The sequence below is a fragment of the Myotis nattereri genome (genome assembly GCF_964212035.1).
Source record: "Myotis nattereri genome assembly, chromosome: 2".
NCBI classification, from domain to species: Eukaryota; Metazoa; Chordata; class Mammalia; order Chiroptera; family Vespertilionidae; genus Myotis; species Myotis nattereri.
The window spans coordinates 24,453,281-24,475,218 of NC_138076.1; the positions used below are offsets into that span (position 1 = coordinate 24,453,281).

At 37.9% G+C, this 21,938-nt stretch overlaps 1 protein-coding gene across 1 annotated transcript in view; it reads right to left on the reverse strand.

Annotated features, from left to right (window-relative positions):
* Nucleotides 1–488: 488 nt before the first annotated feature.
* The window catches only part of LOC308512650 (disintegrin and metalloproteinase domain-containing protein 18-like), a gene marked incomplete at both ends in the record, with an annotated part of 78,852 nt that continues 57,402 nt past the window's right edge, over nucleotides 489–21,938 (reverse strand). Inside the window, 3 exons of the mRNA XM_081082250.1 lie at nucleotides 489–597; nucleotides 12,103–12,157; nucleotides 12,728–12,842. Of these exons, the coding sequence (XP_080938376.1) occupies nucleotides 489–597; nucleotides 12,103–12,157; nucleotides 12,728–12,842 (279 nt within the window). The remainder of the gene's footprint in view (nucleotides 598–12,102; nucleotides 12,158–12,727; nucleotides 12,843–21,938) is intronic.

Consider the following 21,938-nt stretch of genomic DNA (forward strand, 5'->3'; position numbering starts at 1 on the left):
ACACACACATATTGTGTGACTCCAGGAAGAGGCCCCTCTCATGTGAGAGTATTGCCCTACCACTGTCCAGAGACACCTGGGACTCGCTGACCTCAACCCTGACTGGGTGAGGAAGTGCCGGTCTCTGGATCCCATCCAGGCTCTCTAGGTCCCCACCGCCCCAGCAGCAGGCAGCCCTCTCCTGCCAGTGCAGACTCAGGTAAGTGAGGGCCAACTGCCCCAGACCTGCTCTGAGCCCTCCAACCACCAGCCCCACCAGCTGCAGCCTGACCTGAAACTAGGTGGCTCTGAAACACATGATAAGATTCCCAGCCCAAAAGGCAACATTCAGCTGGCCCAGGGACACTGCTATGCAACTGTCCTTATGGAGCTACCTGACCCCCTTAGGATGTCACAAGGAGGTCGGCCCCATACCATCCAGTGCTCACACAGGGAGAACAGGGAAGCCTGCCTCCTGCTATAAGTTTTATTTCCCTCAAGCTGATATTTTAAAGGCCTTCAGGGGTCACTTTCTCTTCTGGAAGCTGGCCATTGACCGGCGGAGTTCTTGGCAATAATGAGTCCACAATATTGCTTTCTGGTACAGTGGTTGAATTGCTGTAGTGAACGAAAAAGAAACAGAAATTCATGATTTGTTTAGTAGCAGACAATTGTCTATTTTAGCCACATCTATTGCCAGGTTTCTGCTTAATCTCAGGTCAAAACATACACATACAAGCACAAGAACTAAAAATAAAAATATCAATATTACTACAAATAAGTTTTTTTTCTTAGAAAACTAAGGAGTCCTAAAAAACAAACATTAAATGTGCATATGTATTTTATTTAGTATTGATTTATAATAAATAGGAAGCAAAAATTTACAACTTTAATGATTCTTTCTTGACCTCATTGCTAACCTATTTACAATTTGGTAGCATGTTTTTTATCCCCCATATTTTTTGTTTTTCAGTTTTAATCTTACAATTGATTTCTAGTTTCATACGATTATGTTAAAAAAAGATGCTTGATATGATTTTAATCTTCTTACATTAATTGAGACTAGTTATGTGGACTATCATATGGTCTATCATGGAAAATGTTCTATGTGTAGCTGAAAATAATGTATATCATGTTGCTTTGGTGTATAATACTCTAAAAATACCAATTAAATCTACATCTAATCTAATGTGTCATTTAAGGCTACTGTTTCCTTATTGATTTTCTGTCTGGATATTCTATCCATTGATGTCAATAGAATATTAAAGTCTCTTACGATGAGTCTATTATTGTTTTTATCTCTCTTCATGTCCATCTATATATATTTTATTTATTTAGCTGCTCCCATATTGGGTATATAAATGTTTACAAGGATTAATGCCTTTATCATTATAAATGTACCTTTAGTCTCTTATTATAGCCTTTGATTTAAACTCTATTGTGTCTGTACAAGCATGGCTACCTCAGCATTATTTTATTTGTTTTCATTTTCATGAAATATCTTCTTCCATTCCATTACTTTCAGTAGTATGTGTCTTTCGACCTAAATTATCTTGTAGACAGTATGTGTATGGGTCTTGTTTTCTTACTCATTCTGCTACCCTATGTCTTTTGATTGGACCATTTAATCCATTTCTTTTAAAGTGATTATTGATAGGCATGTAGTTGTTGGCATTTTATTATTCATATTTACATTCCTTTCCCCCTTCTTCTTAAAGAAGTCCCTTTAATATTTCTTATAATATGGTTTAGAGGTGATGAACTCCTTTAGTTCTTTTCTTGTTTAGGAAGCTCTTTATCTCACTTTCAATTTTAAAGTATTACCTTGCTTTCTAGAGTATCCTTGGTCATAGGTCCTTGCTTTTCATCATTTGAATATTTTTTTGTCAGTCTCTTTTAGCCTGAACAGTTTTTACTTAGAAATCAGCTGACAGTCATATGGGAGTTGCCTTCTAGGTTACTGCCTTTCTCTTGCTGCTTTTAAGTTTCTCTCTTTGTCTTTAACCTTTACCATTTCAATTATGATGTATCTTGGGTGTGTGCTTCTTTGTGTTAATATTGTTTGGGACTCTCTGCACTTCCTTGACTTATATTTCTATTTGTTTCATCAGGTTAGGGAAATTTTCAGTCAATATTTCTTTTTTTAAATAATTCTTTATTGTTTAAAGTATTACATATGTCTCCTTTTCCCCCTATTGAGCTTTCCCCAGTCATTCCCACCTCCCCTCCCAACACATGACCTCAGTCCCCTACTGTCTGTGTCCATGGGTTATGCTTATATGCATGCACACAAGTCCTTCGGTTGATCTCTCACTCCTCTCCTCCCCACCTTCCCTCTGAGGATGGATGGTCTGTGACTTAATCTTTTCCTCTCTCTTTTCTCCTTCTGCTCCCCCTATGATGCAAAAGTTGGTATGCTTGATGTTGTCCCAGAAGTCCCTGAAACTATCCTCAAATTTTTTATTCTTTTTCCTTTTTGCTGTTATGATTAGGTGTTTTCTGCTACTTTGTCTTCCAAATTGCTGATTTCATCCTCTACATCATTTAATCTGCTGTTGAGTCCTTTTATTGTATTCTTCATTTCAGATATTGTACTCTTCATTTCTCATTCTTTTTTTATGGTTCCTATGTCCTTTCTTAAGCATACTGTCTGCTTAAGTTCTCACTGAGTTCATCAATTCTTCTCCTAAGTTCCTTGAACATCCTTATAACCAATGTTTTGAATTATGTATCTGGTAAATTGCTTACCTACATTTTGCTTAGTTCTTTTTTTTCCCCCTTTTGTTCTTTCATTTGAGACCTGTATCTTTGTCTCCTCATTTTGGTTATATCTCTGTGTTTGTTTTGTGTATTAGGTAGATCTGCTATGTCTCTCAGTCATGACATGATGGCCTTACGTGGTAGGTGTCCTGTGAGGCTCAGTAATGCCATCTCCCTGATCACCTGAGTCAGATGCTCCAGGGGTGTTCCTTGTGTACGTTGTGTGCTCTCCTGTTATATTTGAGCCTTAATTGCTATGAGCACAAAAGTAGGTCAGATTCACCTTCAGGCTGACTGGCTGCGAAAATTGGCCATGACCACAGCATATGAGCTGCTGTGCATGGATAACCTCAGAGTGGCATTTTCCACAGTGGAGTCTGGTGTCCACTTAGACCACCCTGGGGTTTTTCAGATTGTGGATATGGTTGGGTTGTGCTCTGTTGTGGGTTGAAGTCGGGCAATGGGTATGTTGGTTCTAGAGCATCTGAAGAGGGGCTCTGGGATAGGATGATGTCAGACACTGCCAGTGATCAACCTGAGGCTACCAGTTAGTACCTACAAAGTGATCTATAGTTGATAGCTGCCTGTGCTGGATCTGGATGCATGTTGGAGATGCCACACTGAGAACCAAGACTGGTTGTTGCAAGTACTGGGACTGAAGCAGGTCAGCAAAAGGCAAGGGCCCCCAAGGCTAGCCATTGCCTGCCTATTGCCCATAAGACTTGGAGCTGTCAGATTCTTGGTGGATCACAAGTTGGGTCAGGCAGTGCTTTTGGAAGTCACTAGAGTGGGGGAAATGGTATTCATCAGGTGAATGCAAATTCAGACATGGTGCAAGTATTGAGCCTGAGGTCACTTAACATAAGTTATAGGGTGCACTGAGACCAGCCATCTCCTGCCTGGGGCCTGTGGAACTTTAAGGGTTTTTAAAGATAAACTATGGAGATGGCCAAGGCTGGATTCCTGCTGCTGAAAGGTTATTGGGTGGTGTGAGAGTTGGGTGAGCTATGGTGGTAGGGAGTTTTAAGGTGGAGCAGGAGGAATTCAACAGGTTAAGGCAAATCAAGATTTGGCTATGTGGGAGGAGGGCTCAACACAGTGGCAATGGAGGTGATCCCTCCAACCCTCACCCTGAAGCCACACAACTCAACTTCTCCTGTATGATTTTGGTGGCCCCTTGAGTCACTGTCCCTTTGCTGAAGCCCAAGGTGAGTGCATGCACATAAGAGTCTGAGTGCAAGCCCTTTAAGAGGGCTCCTGTGTTTTCCAGCAGTCTTTAGTCTCACATAGGCATGTGGAATCCCCACAGATTTTCACATCTAGATGATGTAGGCTCTTCTTCCTGGCACTGGTGGTGTTGGGACAGCCCATTTTGAGTATTTGTCCCTCCTACCATTCTCATTGTGGCTGCTTTTTATTTTTAATTATAGGACTTCTGTTCAGATAGTTTCCAGATGGCTCTCCAGGTTGATTGTCCTATAATTTAATTGTTATTTTGACGTGGTCATGGGAGGAGGTGAGCCATCTTTACATGACCCTCTATCAAGAGATTTAAGTGTAAATAAGTTATGATATTTTGTGTCTTAGAATGATAACTTCTAATAATCTGGTGATGATGAGATAGGAATGATGAGGACTGGAAACAGTTCCACAGTTTGCTTCACCATTCATCCTTCAAAAGACTACTTGGGTAATTTCCAGTTTGTAGCTTTTACAAATAACATTGCTAAGAATGTTCATGTACTGGTTTGTGTGTAAACCTAAATTTTCTGTGTCAGGGATAAATACGCAAGAGTGAAATTGCTGGGTTGCATAAGAACTTACAAGTTGATTGCCAGAGTATCTATACATTTGCATTTTTTTTTACAGCAATGTGTGAGTTATCACGTTCTCTGCATTCTTATCAGGATTTGCTATAATCACTATTTTTTATCTAGATCATTCTGTTAGGAGAAATGTGACATGTCATTGTGGTTTTAATTTGTCTTTATCCAGTGACTCATTATGTCATTATCTCAATATGTCAACATATTATGTCAATATGTTGGTCACATATTGTAATGTGTTTGTTTGCTATATATATATACATATATATATATATATATATATATATATATATATATATATATATTCCTTCAGTCTATTCCATGTTTTTGTCTTTGCCCATTTTTTACTGCTTTGTTTAAGTTTGGGGTTTGAATTTAAAAAGATATATATAAAAGATTTATATATATATAAATTTTTGCAACTATATGCCTTACAAATACATCCTACTAGACCATAGTTTTTCTTTTTATCCTCTTTAAAGGCTACTTTTCAGTTCAAATGTCTTTCATTTGACCAAATCTAAATTTTCTTTGTGGTTCATGATTTGTTCTCATGTGAGTATAGTCTTAGATCAACAAAAATTTTTTGTGTTTTTGTCAAATAGCTGCATAATTTCAACTTTTACTATCTTTAATCACTGTGCTATATATTAGATCCCCAGAACTTATTGATTTTGTAACTGGAAATTTGTACCCTTAGACCAACATCTTCCCAATTTATCCCATCTCTAGCCCCTAATAACCACTGGTAGCAACTTCTAATGAGTATGAAATTTCTTTTTAAAGTGATGAAAATGATCTAAAAAACGTTCTAAAATTGATTGTGGTGATAATTACATAACTTGGTGAATAAAGTAAAATTGTTGCATTGTACACCAAAATTAGTGAATTGCATGACATATAAATTATATATTTTAAGACAACTGTTACAAAAATAATTAACTGCTCAAACAAAAACAATTATAATTTATAACATACACAGTGACTTCTTGAACCCATGTGGAGAACCAACAAAATGTTTTATATGTAAAGTGAACTACATGTATAAAACTCTGTTTTGCCAATAATGCATTTTAGTTTTATAATAGAATCCTTAGGTGAGTATGTTTTATAGAGTCTTATGAGTTCTTTGAAATATCCAAACTTGTGGAATTATTGTAAGCAAAAATTAGTAACCTAGGTGAAAAAGTGAAACTGCCTATAGTTTTATCTTAAAACATGTAGATGTGCATGAGATATAATGTTAATGATTCCAGAGATTGTAAATTTACAATTTCTTTCTTAAATAGAAAGTTATTTAACGTAGAAAGTATTTGATGCCCCTGTGTCACTTACAATAAAAGGCTATGTCATGATCAGTCCTCAAGACTGAGAAAGTGTTACTTGATAACAAATAGAAAAGTAGATAGATTATAATACATTATTAATGAAACAAATTTCTGAGAAATGTACTTCACTTTCTCATAAAATGTTCTTTTGATTCCTCATTTGGTTTCAAAATCTTAACTTATTTGTATCCCTCTTTTAATATATATCAAAAGAGATATATATGTAAGACACTGGGGGGCGGGGGGTAGGGGAGGTGGGGGAAAGGTCAAGGGGGGAAAAAAGGAGACATATGTACTACTCTTTGTAATACTTTAAGCAATAAAACAAAATGTTTAAAAAAAGATATATATATATATGTATATGTGTATATATGCTAACAATAAACTATAGGAAACTAAAATTATAAAAATGACATGCATATATTTTTTAAAATAACAGATACTTAGGTAAACTATAACAATATTTTATAATATAATATAAATGTATGACACTAGTCAGTGACCTGTACAATTTATGATAATAAATTATTTGTATAATAATATTTACCCTTCAAATTCTGGGTTCTTTTTGTTGCAGAGTTTCCTACTTTCACTTAGCTTCATGATTATAAGGATGGAAAATAAAAAAAAAGGAAAAACAAGGAAGAAACTAAGAAAACGCCAGTTGTCCTGATGTGAATTGTAGTCCTTTTTAATAACAACTATAGCTAGAAATAAAACATAAGAGATCAGTAGATATGCAGTGAATATTTAAATGCATTTATATTCCTTTCACTTTAAATATATATATATATATATATATGCAATATGTGCATACACACACATATATATACATATATATTACAAGTAAAATTGTAATACCTTGCAAGCTCATATAGAGAAAATAAAAGAACATTTAAGTCACAAACTAAAATTACAATGATAATTTTAAAAATATATTTCTTACTTTTATTTTATGCATATTTGTTTAATTATTCTGCCACTGTGGACATGTTTTTAGTATTGCTTACTACATTAAACTTATTTATGACATTTATACCTAAGGTAATACATTAGTAAGGCTTACATTACAAATATAAAAAAAAATGTTTTGTAAAAAAAACAACAAAACAAAACAAAACAACACCTATCCTCACCTGGTGGGCATGGCTCAGTGCTTGAGCATTGACCTATGAACCAGGAGGTCAAGGTTCAATTCCTGGTCAGGGCACATGCCTTGGTGGGGGACTTGATCCCTAATGTGGGGCGTGCAGGAGGCAGATGATCAGTGATTCTCTCTCATCACGGATGTCTCTCTCTCTCTCTTCCTCTCCCTTCCTCTCTGAAGTCAATTTAAAAATAAATAAATAAATATTTAAAAAATTAAAAAAAACCCTATCCTCCTCACTTGCCAAGTCACATGGTTTCTCTCCTTAGAGAAATCGATTTTTAAAGGACTTGTGTTTCTCCATTTTGTATTTATATTTTATGCATATAAATAAAATTCTTATGTATACTTATCTTTGTATCTATATCTATGTCTCGATAACTATATGTAATATGTGTATGTATTTTTTTTCTGATTAACATTCTGCAAAACGTATTATACACTTTTACTATTTCTTACACTTAAAAAAAGTATTGGTGATAACATTGGTAAATATGTTCTCCCATGCAGTGGGCATTCTTGTTTTGTTGATGGTTTCTTTTGCTGTGCAAAATCTTTTTATTTTGATGTAGTCCCACTTGTTTATTTTCTCTTTAGTGTCCAATGCCCTAGGAGCTATATCAGTGAAGAAATTGCTTCGGCATATGTCTGAGATTTTGCTGCCTGTGGATTCCTCTAGTATTCTGAATTTTAAGGGAAATGCTTTTATTTTTGCCCATTGAGTATGATGTTCACTGTGGGTTTGTTGTATATGGGTGGTATTGTGTTGAGGTATGTTTCCTTTATTCGTACTTTGCCAAGAGTTTTTATTATAAACTAGAGGCCCGGTGCAAAAAATTTGTGCACTCGGGGGGGGGGGGGGTAGGGGAGTCTCTCAGCCTGGCCTGTGCCCTCTCGCAGTCTAGGTCCCCTCAGGGGATGACCACCTGCTGGCTTAGGCCCGCTCCCTAGAGGATTGGGCCTAAGATGGCAATCAGACATCCCTCTGGCAGCCCGGCAGCCCTAGGGGGATGTCCACTTGCCAGCAGGGAGCAGGCCTAAACTGCAGTCGAACATCCTTAGCGCTGCTGAGGAGGCAGGAGAGGCTCCCACCACCACCACTATACTGGCAGCCATCGGCCTGGCTTGTGGCTGAACAGAGCTCCTCCCATGTGAGAGCTCCCTGACCACCAGGGGTCAGATGCTGCATTGAGCGTCTGCCCCCTGGTGGTCAGTGTGTGTCATAGTGACCAGTGATTCCCAGTCCTTCTGCTGTTAGGGTCAGTTTGCATATTACCCTTTTACTATATAGAATAGAGGCCTGGTGCACTGGTGGGGGCCAGCTGGTTTGTCCTGAAGGATGTCCCGGATCAGGGTGGGGGTCCCCACTGGGGTGCCTGGCCAGTCTGGGTGAGGAGCTGAGGGCCGTTTTCAGGCTGGCGGGTGACTGAAGCTCCCAACCTCTCCTTTTTTTCTTTTTTTTCTGGGATTTATTTACCTTCTATGGCTGTCACTGGAGCTGAGAGCCGGCTTTAGCTCTGAGGCTCGGCTCCAGCTCTGAGACCTCGGCTGCTGAAAGCAGGTATCTGGGTTTGTTTGGCTTCTATAATTGAAACACTGTTGCAGCTCCAGCTCTGATGGCTGAAAGCAGGTTTCTGGGGTTTGTTTAGCTTCTATAATTGCAACATTGTTTCTTAGAGTGCAAGCTCAAAGCCAAGCAGTGGCAGGCGGGTAACCTTGGCTTACTCCTTCACTGGAGCAAGCAAGCCTCCTGTTCTCTTCAGCTGTGTGGCTGCCGGCTGCCATCTTGGTTGGCAGTTAATTTGCATATCTTGCTGATTAGCCAATGGGAAGGGTAGCAAAGTTATGGTTAATTACCATGTTTCTCTATTATTAGATAGGGTGTGTGCTGGATTTTATCAAATGCTTTTTCTGCATCTGTTAATACAATCATATGATCTTCATACTTTTTTATGGGGTATCTTGTTTATTGATATGCAACTATTGTACCAATCTTGGATCCCAGGAATAAATCTCACTTGATCATAGTGCATGAGTTTTTAATGTATTACTGGATAAGGTTTTCCAATATTTTGCTGAGGATTTTAGCATCGTGTGAAAAAGGGATATTAGCCTATAATTTTCTTTCCTTATAGTGTCTTTATCTGGTTTTGGAATTAGGATAATGCTGACTGACCTCATAGAATGAACTTGGAAATCTTTCCTCCTGAAATTTTTGGAACAGTTTGAAAAAGGTAGTTGTTAGTTCCCCTTTGAATGTTTGGTAAAACTCATCCATGAAACCATCCAGTCCAGGACTTTTGTTTTCTGGTAGTGTTTTGATTACTGCTTCAATTTCATTAGTTGTAATTGTTCATTCAGATATTCAGATTTTTCTGATTCAGTTTTGGAAAACTGGGTTTCTAGGAATTTATCCACTTTATCCAAATTGTCCAATTTTTTGGCATATAGTTGTTTATAACATACTAGAAGCCTGTTGCACGAAGGTTCGCTCAATAGGCCTTCCTTCCCCTCGCTGACGGTACTGGTTTTCCTCCAGCACCTGGGACTCAGGCATTTGGTCTGGCTGCAGTGGAGAAGCCAAGCCTCGAGGCTAGGCTTCTCCGCTGTGGCCACAGTGAGGCTTGGCTTAACCTCTGCATCCACACTAGAGAAGCCAAGCCTCTTCAGTCTTCAGTCTTCAGTCTTCACTCCGGCCGGAGCTTCAGTCTTCACTCCGTGCCTGCATATGCAAATTAACCTCCATCTTTGTTGGGTTAATTTGCATAGTTGTTCTGATTGGCTGGTAGGCGTAGCGAAGTGACACCAATTTGCATATTTCTCTTTTATTAGTGTAGATTAGAGTCCCTGTGCATGGAGGGGCAGGGGAGGTCACCTCAGCCTGCCTGTACCCTTTACCAGTCCAAAAGCCCTCGGGGGATGTCCGACTGATGGCTTAGGTCCAGGGAATGGGCCTAAGCCACAGTTGGACATCCTTTGTGCTGCCATCAGCGCAGCTTTTGGCTGAGTGGCTTTCTCCCTGTGGGAGCGCACTGACCAACAGGGGCAGTTTCTGCATTGAGCGTCTGCCCCTTGGTGGTCAGTGTGTGTCATAACAATTGGTCATCCTGTACTGGGTCAATTTGCATATTTCCCTTTTATTATATAGGATATTTTTTACACTCCTTTGTATATCTGTGTTGTCAGTTGTTATATCTCTTATTTCTGATTTTATTTGGGTCATCTTTCTTTTTTTGTTTTTTTTTTGTTAATCCTCACCTGAGCATATTCCCCTCCCCCCTCCCGCAATTGCTTTTTAAGAGAGAGTGGAAGAAAGGGAATAGGAGAGAGAGAGAGAGAGAGAGAGAGAGAGAGAGAGAGAGAGAGAGAGAGAGATCGGTTGTCTCCAGCACAGGGCTGGGGATGATCTTGAAGCCCAGGTATGTTCCCTTGACTAGGAATTGAACCCACGATATTTTGGTATATGGGCCTACACTCTAACCATTGCACAACACTAGTGAGGGCTTTTTTTATGAGTTTGGTTAAAGATTTGTCAATCTTGTTTATCTTTTCACAGAATCAGCTCTTGGTTTAATTGATCTTTTGTATTTTTTAATCTCTATGTCACTTATTTCTTCTCTAATCTTTATTTCTTTTCTTCTATTTTACTTTGAGCTTTGTTAGTTGTTCTTTTTCTAGTTCCTGTAGGTGTAAGGTTAGATTGAGATTTTTCTTGCTTCTTAATGTAGATCTGTGTTGCTATGAATTTACCTCTTAAGATTGCTTTCACTGTGTCCCATAGATTTTTGATTGCTCTGTGTTCATTTTCATTTGTCTCAAGGTAACCTTTGATTTCTTCCTTGATCTCAATGATGACCCATTCATCGTTTAGTAACATGTTATTTAACTTCCATATGTTTGTTTATTTTTCAGTTGTTTTTCTAATTGATTTCTAGTGTCTTACAATTGTGGTCAGAGAAGATGCTTGATATAATATCAATCTTCTTGAATTTATCAAGACTTGTTTTGTGTCCTAACGTGGTCTGTGCTAGATAATGTTTGATGAACACTAGATTTAAATTTCATTAATTTATTTTGCTTGAGGTTTATGTAGATTCATATATCTGAGTGTTAACTTTTTTCATCTTCTTTAGGAAATTTGGTAACATTATTTTTAAAAATATTTTTTTCTGTACATTCACTCTCTCTTTTTTCATTTTTACGTGAATTTTGTTACACAGAAGAATGATTGTATCACGCCATAAACATACAATGATGAGTATCATGTGTTTCTCTTATTTCTAGAATCATAATCTAATACTATTGCCTTATAAAAATATCACATGTAATTTTCTATTATTATTACATCATGGCAAAAGTCTTTGTGGCTACTCCTCTTTATGATCTTTCTTTTAAAAATCACTAGTAATCTCACATTGTTTCTGAAATATTGCTGTTTCCTGAAATTATATCCAAATCTCTTATTGTATATAACAGTGTATACTTTTATGTTATCCTATGAATTAAATTAATTATAAACTAACAAAGGAATACCAATTCTTGATGTCCCTACTGAGTTGGAAACATTATTATCAAATTCCCGTGGCTTCCCCCAGATATTATCACATGGATTCTTTCTTTTTTTAATTTTTTTTATTATTGCTTAAAGTATTACAAAGAGTATTGCATATGTCTCCTTTTTTTTTTCCCCGCCCTTGACAATCCCCTGGCCTCCCCAACCCCCCAGTGTCTTGTGTCCATTGGTTATGCTTATATGCATGCATACAAGTCCTTCAGTTGATCACATGGATTCTTCCACAGGTAAACCAAACTCTAGTTATTCAAAACTAGATTCATTATCTTATGATGTGTCTATCCTCAGATTATTTTATGCAAACATGATATATCATCATTACACATTCCTCTCTATGTGCCAAATACAACTGATCATGCCTTATTCATTGTTACTCACAAATATTTGATACTATGTAACGACTTATTTATCTTCAATTTCATTATTTACTTCAAGTCTTTATAAGTAAGACAATTGCATTTCAAATCATTTATCTTAATTCGGACTCACATTATAACACCCCTTTTCCACATTGCTGCATGAGTAGACGTACTGAAATGTGGATCTAAATTTTATTGTTTTACCAAATCCTTAATAACATGTTTGTGGAGAAAGGGTATAAATAAATAAATGAATGGTTGAATCAATAAATAGTTTATGGCTCTTGTGTTTATTTATGAGAATAAGAGAAAGTATAAAATATGATTTGCTATTATTTTTTAATAAATACGTGTATTTCTATTTTGCCAAATGTTATTTTCAAAATGTAATTCTGAATAAAAACCTTATGCTTTGCTTGTTTTTTAATAATCTACAATTTTTTATATTTTGGAATGCAAATCATTTGTGTAGTGCTTGTTATTCCATATTTGAATTTATTTTGAACTCATATTATGATAGTTATTGAAATTTAACAGTACAATATTCTAACTAATTTTACTAAGATTATTAAAAGTCAATATCTCTGAAGAAAATTCTCATTACAAATTTTGTTTGACAGTAATTTAATTAAAGCCACTCTTCATGATAATTTTTAATTACTCAAAAGATAATGAAAGATATGACTCGGCAGTACATTTCTTTATTTCATAAAATAAAATTCTATTTTTGTTTTCAAAATTTAATGTATACTCACCAGATTTCTGAACATTTCCATCATCAATACTTCCTCCTGGTGAACCTATTTGAAATTCACAATCTGGAGGCCGATAGCCAGGAAAGCAATGGCAATTGCCCAAATTATTACATATCTAAAATATAAAAACATACAATCACCCTAAATTATGTTAGACTGTATACATTAGTATCATGTTAGTATATACATGCCTAAATTCAAAAGAGTAAAATCATTATTTTTTAAAGTTTTTAAAGAATATACTCTGTCCTATTCTTTTAACAAAGATACATTCTGAGAAATGCATGCTTAAATGGTTTTGTCATTGTGTAAACATCATAGGTGTACAAAATGTGTACACCTACACAATCATAGATGTGTATTATTATAGATAGCTTACTACACATCTAGGCTATGTGGTATAGCCTATTTCTGTTAGGCTACACAACTATACAGCATGTTAATGTGAAAAAGTACACAAGATCAAATCAGGCACAAGAGAAAATGATGCAATCAGGAAATGTGATAAACACAAGTAGCATGAGGCTGCTGCCAGTATGTATGGCATACTGTTTTACAGCAAACATTTTTAATACGTAGAAAGAATACTCTCTAACATCATGATCAAAAGTACAGTGTAAATACATAAATCAGTATTATAGTTGTTTATTATGATTCTCAAACATTATGTACTGTATGCAATTGTGGTATACTTTTATACAACTGTCAACACATTAGGTTTCTTTAACCAGCAACACTACAACATGTGAGTAATGCACTATGCTATGAAGCTCCCACGGTTAAGACAGCTACGATGTCATGGGCAATAGTAATTTTTCAGCTCCATTTAATCTTATGGGACCACTGTCTCAGATGCTGTCATTGACAGAAATGTTGTTATGTGGTGCATGACTGTAATATGAGAAATAGGTTAGAAAAAGTAGTGACAATTTTGACAGCATAATAGTGAATAACATCACTACCGACATGATAGTATATTTCTGACCTTTACATTTTGACTGTTTTTAATAAGTACTTTGTCTTCATGATAATTTTTTAAAATTATTTTTATTTAACTATAGTTGGTATACAATCTTATATTGGCTATATTAGTTTCAGGTGTACAATAGAATGATTTGACACATTTTTAAACCTTACAATGTGACTACCCACTAATTCCAGTAATCACCTGATTCAATAAAATTATGTACATGTCATTCACTGAAGAAAGCATATCATTAGGTGATGTTAGAATTTTTCACAAATATTATATCAATTTATTTTCAAAATATTTGCTTTTCCCACTTCCACATTTAATTTCTTTAATTTCTACCCAAAATATTGCAATAAAATTACCATCAATTGACTTGGCCACTTTAATTTCTTATCCTAGCCCTTCTTAGAAATTCAACACCATTATGAAACAATATGTGTTTCATTTTAAGTGAATATATTTTCCAAACTAATATAACATAGATGCAAAGTTTTTTTCAAATGAACTATAAATTAAAACTTTATGAAAAGCTTGCATCACTAACCGTTTACATTCTGTGCAGTTTACATGTTATTTATGCTTTTTTATTTGAATGGTTTACTATTAATTTTCATTTTAAAGTAAAACAAGTAAAATTTTTTGAAATTAAAAATATTAAAATATATAGAACTGAAAGAGTCCTCACTAACTTCCACCCCCTACTGCTAAGCATTTTCTGCATTTCATTCATATATACATATATAAACATCGATACCCACATCCACTAACATACATCAACACACATTCCACACATTCATGGTCTTTTGCCAAACTAATACCACTAATGTTATACCATGAACCTATTTTCCTGTCTTTCTGTATAGACACAGGACTGGCATATTTAAAAAACAGACTCATAATATTAAATTGTATAGATATTTAATATAATTCTATAGATGCTCTGTCCTTTCCATTTACAAAATAAGTGGATAATACTAATAAATTGTTTGTGTTTGAAGGTTATCCAAATTTTAAAACCGTTCCCCTACATATAAAAAAGTGATTTCAGAGGAGATACAGAATGGCAGCAGAATAGATGGACATGTCCAGAGACTCGTCCCAGAGCAAGTAGAATGAGCAGCTGAAATGAATTACTTCCAAACCAAATTGGCAAAGGACACTCAGCTGGTGAGACAGTTTGTAGCCAGAAAGGGCAGAGGATCCCTGGAGAAAGGTAAAATTAAGGATCTGGGCAGGAGAGTCTACCAGGCCTCTGAGCCCAGAAGGTTAAAGGGAATCCACACAGCACCAAGCTGCATCCCTGGGGACAGGTACAGCATCTGACTGTGGAAAGAAGGTCCACAGGACTGATGGAGGCAGGGGATTCTAGATCTGGGTCCACAGTCATGAAAGGCTGAGCTCAGAGGGGGCAGTCTTAAGGGCTGACCAGACCACACAGTGCCAGCAAGAGAGAAGCTCACAGAGGTGCAGTCCTTCCCCTCTCTGTGGCCTGTGCTTTTCTTCACTGAATCTAGTTCATAGGACCTTTCGGATACTGACACTTATCCATGGCTGAGATGCAGGAGAAGGTGTGGACTTGTGGAATCTGGGGAGAGGTGGGGGTCCAGGAGAAGAGGCAGCAAGTTGGGCGCTGAGTCATACCTGAGCCGGGAGCTGGGCAGCCATTTTGTCCTGAAGAGATAGCCCATCCCTCCAGTCTCTGGGCAACCAATACAACCGCACCCAGATTCCACCCTGAATTGTACAAAGGAGTGAAAATAATCTGAATACAGTGGGGCCTTGACTTACGAGTGTCCCGACTAACGAGTTTTTTGAGATACTAGCTGTCTCTCAGCCGATTTTTTGCATTGAGTTGACAGAGTAATTTGAGTTAATGAGCTTCTTAATGAGCTCCTTAATGAGCTCGGTCTCAGAACGAATTAAACTCGTAAGTCAAGGCCCCACTGTAGTCCCTGAGAGTCCACAGGGACCAGCCTAAAGAGAGATCTTCAGTCCCAGCAACAGGAAACTGAGAAATAGTACAGTCCAGAAGACTGGGTTCTTAAGCCAGCCAAAGGAATGACACGTCACTTTTTCATTTTTATTTTTTTAATTATTATTTTATCTCTTTTTTTCTTTGTTTTCCTGTTTTTGTTTGTTGCTTTATTTTCTATTTCTTTTTGCATTATTTTCCCATCACTCTATTTTATCTTATTTTTATTTGCTATTTTTATACCATTTTTGAAATCATTATTTTTGTAAATTTATTATTATTAGTAGTAGCAGTAGTAGCAGTAGTAGTAGTAGTAGTAGTAGTAGTAGTAGTAGTAGTATTTTCCTCTCATTCTCTTTCTTCTTATCCACTTATCCCCTTTCTACTTTCTCTATACTGAACTGAGGTCCTCCCCATATTCATCCAATTCTTAACCTTATTTTCTGTATATAAGCCCAGCCTCTACAGATTCTGCCCCCACCCTCTTTGCTGGGTGTTTGTTGTTTGTATTTTTTTGGTTTGTCTATTGGTTCTGTGGTGTTTCCCCCAATATATATATATATATATATATATATATATATATATATATTTTCTCCTTTTTCTTCTCTCTCTTATCTTTTTCTCTCTCTTCGATATCATTTGTGCTCTCTTTTCTGTCCCCTAATTCTCTTTGCTCAGGTGGTCACTTATATTGGGGTTATTGATGTCATGAGTACATTTGTGCTTTGTTCCATTGTGTTGTGTCTTATCGAGGTGAATTTTATCCTGTCTGGCCAGGTGCTAGAGAGTGAGCCACATAACCAGACACCTGGAGAGGAAACTCCATCCATGAATAGGTCAATAACACTCCAGACCCAAATACAGAGGTAGAAAGAAGGTGGCAGTGAGGGAGAGAACATGAATGAGTGAGGGAGCAAAAGAGGAGTGTGTGGTCAGGTGGAGTGTGTGTGTGTGTGTGTGTGTGTGTGTGTGTGATACAGTTAGATACTGCAGGACCTCCGGAGGCAGGCTAACCGGGCTCGCCTAACTAGGCAGCCTCTACTACCATTGCAAACAGTACCAGCTTGTCCTCAGAGGCTTAGCTTTTTTGAAAGGGAGAGCTGCTGTAACTGGGAGCCCAGCCTCACCTCCGCCCAGGGTTCCCTCAGATAACACCTGGGACTCTACAGCTACCCCTGCCAGGGACCTGATACCTCAGCTGTGGCCCTAAAGTCAACGAGACTCCAGCCACCCCAGGCACAGGCTCCAGCGAGTTCTGAAGCATGCTCCCCTCTGACAAGCCCAACTCTTTAGACCAGGGCACTGCAACCACGTGAGCAGCAGACATGTGAGCAGCCTGCTTCTGTCCAAGGAGCAGCAGCCCTGCAATCAGCCAACCCCAGGCCTCAGAGCAGCAGCCTCACGTGGCCTACCCCTATCCAAAGAGCAGTAGCTATGTGAACGGCCCACTTGCCTATCTGAGGAGCAGCCACCATGCAAGCAGCCCAACCCATGTGAGGAGCAGCAGCTGCACCCAGCCCACACCCTGGACCTGTCCAAGGAGCAGCAATTGCGCAAGCAGCCTGCCCCCATCTGAGGAGCAGCAGCTGCGTGAGTGGCCCACACCCATCTGAAGAGCAGCAGCTGCATGAGCAGCCCACCCCCATCAGAGGAGCATCAGCTGTGTGAGCAACCCATCCCTGTTCGAGGAACCACAGTGCCACGAATAGCCTGCCCCCATTCGAGGAGCAGCAGCTGCCCAAACAGCCTGCACCAGTCTGAGGATCAGCAGCCTCATGCAGCCTGCACTTGTTCGACGAGCAGCAGCCAGGTGAGCAGCACGCTCCCGTCCAAGGAGCAGCAGCTGAATATGCAGCTCACTCCTGCCCAAGGAGCAGCAGCTGCACAAGCAGCCTGTCCCCTTTCCAAGGAGCAGCAGCCCTGAAAGCAACCTGCCCCTGTCCAAGGAGCTGCAGCCTCACAAGCAGCCCACCCCATCTGAGGAACAGCAGCAGCGTGCATCCAACCCATCCAAAGAGCAGCAGCCATGTAAGTAGTCCACCCAGGTGTGAGGAGCAGCTGCCATGTGAGTAGCCCACCCCCATCCAAGGAGCAGCAGCTACGCGCAGCCTGCCCCATCCAAGGAGCAGCAGCCTCATGATCAGCCCACCCCTGTCCAAGGAACAGAAGCTGTGAGAGCAGCCTCCCCCACCAGCCAGAGGAGACACCACTGCTGTAAACAGCACCCACCAGAGGAGCCACTGCCAACTGAGGAGCAGCCACTACTGCGACTGCCCGAGGAGCGACTGCAGCTCAAGGAGCCACTGCCACCCAAAGAGCAGCCCCTGTACAACTTGACATCTAGATTAGTCAGAGAGACCAAAAATGGGTAGACAAAGAAACCCCCAAAGGAAAGAAAAGGAGGACTCACCAGAAAAGCAGCCAAGTGAAACAGAGGTGTGCAATATGTCAGAAAAAGAATTCATAATAAGGGTCATACAGTTCATAAACCGGATGGATGAAAAAATCAACAACTTATGTAAGAATCAAGAAGAAATGAAGAGTGATATAGCTGCAAAAAAAAAAACAACAACAAACAAACAAACAAACAAACAAAAAAACCCAAAAAACAAAAAACACCATGGAAAGTTCCAACAGTAGACTAGAAGTGGAGGACTGAATTAGTGAATTAGAAGACAGGGAAGCAAAACACACCCAAATTGATCTGAAATTGTAGAAAAAAATTAAAAGCCAGGAGGAGAGCATAAGAGAGCTATGGGACAACATGAAATGAAGCAACATACGAGTAATAGGGGTGCCAGAACAACAGGAAGAGGACCAAGGGTTAGAAAACCTATTTGAAGAAATAATGTCAGAAAACTTCCCTGATGTGGGAAAGAAAAAAGTCAGATACGCACAGACAGTACCAAACAAGATGAACCCGAAAAGACCCACACCAAGACTCATCATAATTACGATGGCAAATGTTCAGGACAAAGAGAGAATCTTAAAGGCTATGAGAGAGAGAGAGAAAATTACATACCAGGAATCTCCCATTAGATAATCAAATTATTTCTCAACAGAAACACATCAGGCCACAAAAGAATAGAAGGAAATTTACAAAGTGATGCAAAGCAAGGGACTGAATCCAAGAATACTCAATCCAGCAAGGCTATCATTCAAAGTTGAAGGGGAAATAGGAGCTTCACAGAAAAACAAAAGCTAAGGGAGTTTATCTCTACCAAGTCAGCAATGCAAGAAATGCTAAAGGGATTGGTGTAAAAAGAAGAAATAAAAAGTCAAGAAGGAACACAGGCACAAAAAATAAAAATGGCTACAAACAAGTATCTATCAATAATAACATTAAACATAAATGGACTAAATGCTCTAATAAGAAGACATTGAGTGGCTGAATGGATAAAAAAAAACATGACCCATATATGTGCTGTCTACAAGAGACCCACCTCGGAACAAGGGACCCACACAGACTGAAAGTGAAAGCATGGAAAAATATCTTTCAGGCAAATGGAAATGAAAAACAAGCTGGGGTAGCAATACTTATATCTGACAAGATAGACCTTAAAGTGAAGGCCATAACAAGAGATAAGGAAGACCACTTCATAATACTAAAGGAATAGATACAACAAGAGGATATAACCCTGATAAACATATATGCACCCAATACAGGAGCACCCAAATATATAAAAAAATATCTCCTGGAAGATATCAAGGGAGAGATCGACAACAATATAATCATAGTAGGGAACTTTAATACACCACTGACATCACTGGATAAATCCTCTAGACCAGCAGTTCTCAACCTGTGGGTCGTGACTCCTTTGGGGGTCAAATGACCCTGTCACAGGGGTTGCCTAAGACCATCGGAAAACACATATATAATTATATATTGTTTTTGTGATTAATCACTATGCTTTAATTATGTTCAATTTGTAACAATGAAAATACATCCTGCATATCAGGTATTTACAGTACTATTCATAACAGTAGCAAATTTAAAGTTATGAAGTAATAATAAAAATAATTTTATGGTTGGGGGTCACCACAACTTGAGAAACTGTATTAAAGGGTCGCGGCATTAGGAAGGTTGAGAACCCCTGCTCTAGACAAAAAAATCTGCAAAGAAACAGCAATCCTAAATGACTGACTAGATCATCTGGACTTAATTAACATCTTCAGAGCATTTCATACCAAAGCCCAAAGTCACGGAATATACATTCTTCTCAAGTGCACATGGGACAGTTTCATAAATAGACCACATATTAGATCACAAGGAGAGTCTCCCCAAACTCAAGAAGATTGAAATCCTATCAAGTATTATCTCAATCCACAATGGCATAATATTAAAAATAAACTACAATAAAAACAATCCAAAAAATTCAAACACTTGGAAGCTGAATAACATGCTATTAAATAATGACTGGGTTACAAAAGAGATCAAAGAAGAAATTAACAACATCCTGGAAACTAATTCCAATAAAAACACAACAATCCAAAATCTATGGGACACAATGAAAGCAGTCCTTAGAGGGAAGTTTATAGCTCTACAGGCCTACCTCAAAAAAACAAGAAAAAAAATGGTAATAAATCATTTAACTCCACAACCCAAAGAATTAGAAAGAGAGCAACAAATAAAGCCGAGAGGGAGCAGACAGAAGGAGATAATAAAGGGCAGAGCAGAAATGACTGACATAGAGGCCAAAAAGAAAAAAAAAAAACGAAAACAACAACACTAAAGATCAATAAAACCAAGAGCTGGTTCTTTGAAAGGATAAACAAGATGGATGAATCTCTAGCCAGGCCCACCAGGAAGCAAAGAGAGAGGACCCAAATAAACAAAATCAGAAATGAAAGAGGCAAAATAACAACAGACCCCACAGAAATACAAAGGATTATTCAAAAATATTATGAACAACTCTCTTCTAACAAACTAAACAACCCAGAGGAAATGGAGATATTTCTAGAAAAATACAACCTCTAAAACTCAATCAGGAAGATTCTAAAAATCTCAATAGGCCGATAACTATGGAAGAAATTAAAGCAGTCATCAAAAAGCTTCCAGCAAACAAAAGCTCAGGACCAGACGGCTTCACCGGGGAGTTTTACCAAACGTTCAAGGAAGAACTAAAACCTATCCTCCTTAGACTATTCCAAAAATTTCAAAAGGAAGGAACACTTCCAAGCTCATTCTATGAAGCCAGCACCACCCTAATACCAAAACCAGATAAAGACAACACAATGAAAGAGAATTACAGGCCAATACCCATGATGAATATAGATGCCAAAATCCTCAACAAAATTGTAGAAAATCAGGTCCAGCAGTACATCAGAAAGATCATACACCATGACCAAGTAGGAATTATCCTGGGGATGCAAGGATGCTACAATATCCGCAAATCAATAAATGTGATACATCACATAAACAAATTGAGAGAGAAAAAAAAGCAACACATAGTCAATTGATGAAGAAAAAGCATTTGACAAAATCCAACACCCATTTTTGATAAAAACTCTCAGCAAGGTGGTAATAGAAGGATCATACCTCAACATAATAAAAGCCATACATGACAAACCCACAGCCAATGGGCAAAAACTAACACCATTTCCCCTAAGAACAGGAACAAGACAGGGATGCCCACTCTCACCTCTCCTGTTCAACATAGTACTGGAAGTACTAGCCATTGCAATCATACAAGAAGAAGAAATAAAGGAGTCCAAATTGGAAAAGAAGAAGTAAAACTGTCCTCATTCACAGATGACATGATACTATACATAAAAACCTTAAAGACTCCATCAAAAAAATCATTAGACTTAATAAATGAATTCGGCAAAGGAGCAGGATACAAAATTAAAACCAAGAAATCTATGGCATTTCTATAGACCAATAATGAACTTACAGAAATAGAGACTAAAAAAGCAATCCCATTTACCATAACACCAAAAATATTGAGATACCTAGGAATAAACTTAACTAAGGAGGTAAAAGACCTACATGTGGAAAACTACAGGACGTTGAAAAATGAGATAGAGGAAGACATAAACAGATGGAAGAACATACTGTGTTTATGGACTGGTAGAATCAACATCATCAAAATGTCCATACCACCCAAAACAATCTATAGATTCAATGCACTCCCCATTAAAATACCAATGGCATATTTCACAGACCTAAAACGAACTTTCCGAAACTTCATCTGGAATAAAACAGGAGACATCTTTTGTGGGTCAGCAAAAATATTTGCATTGTTAATATGCAACATCTCTAAATG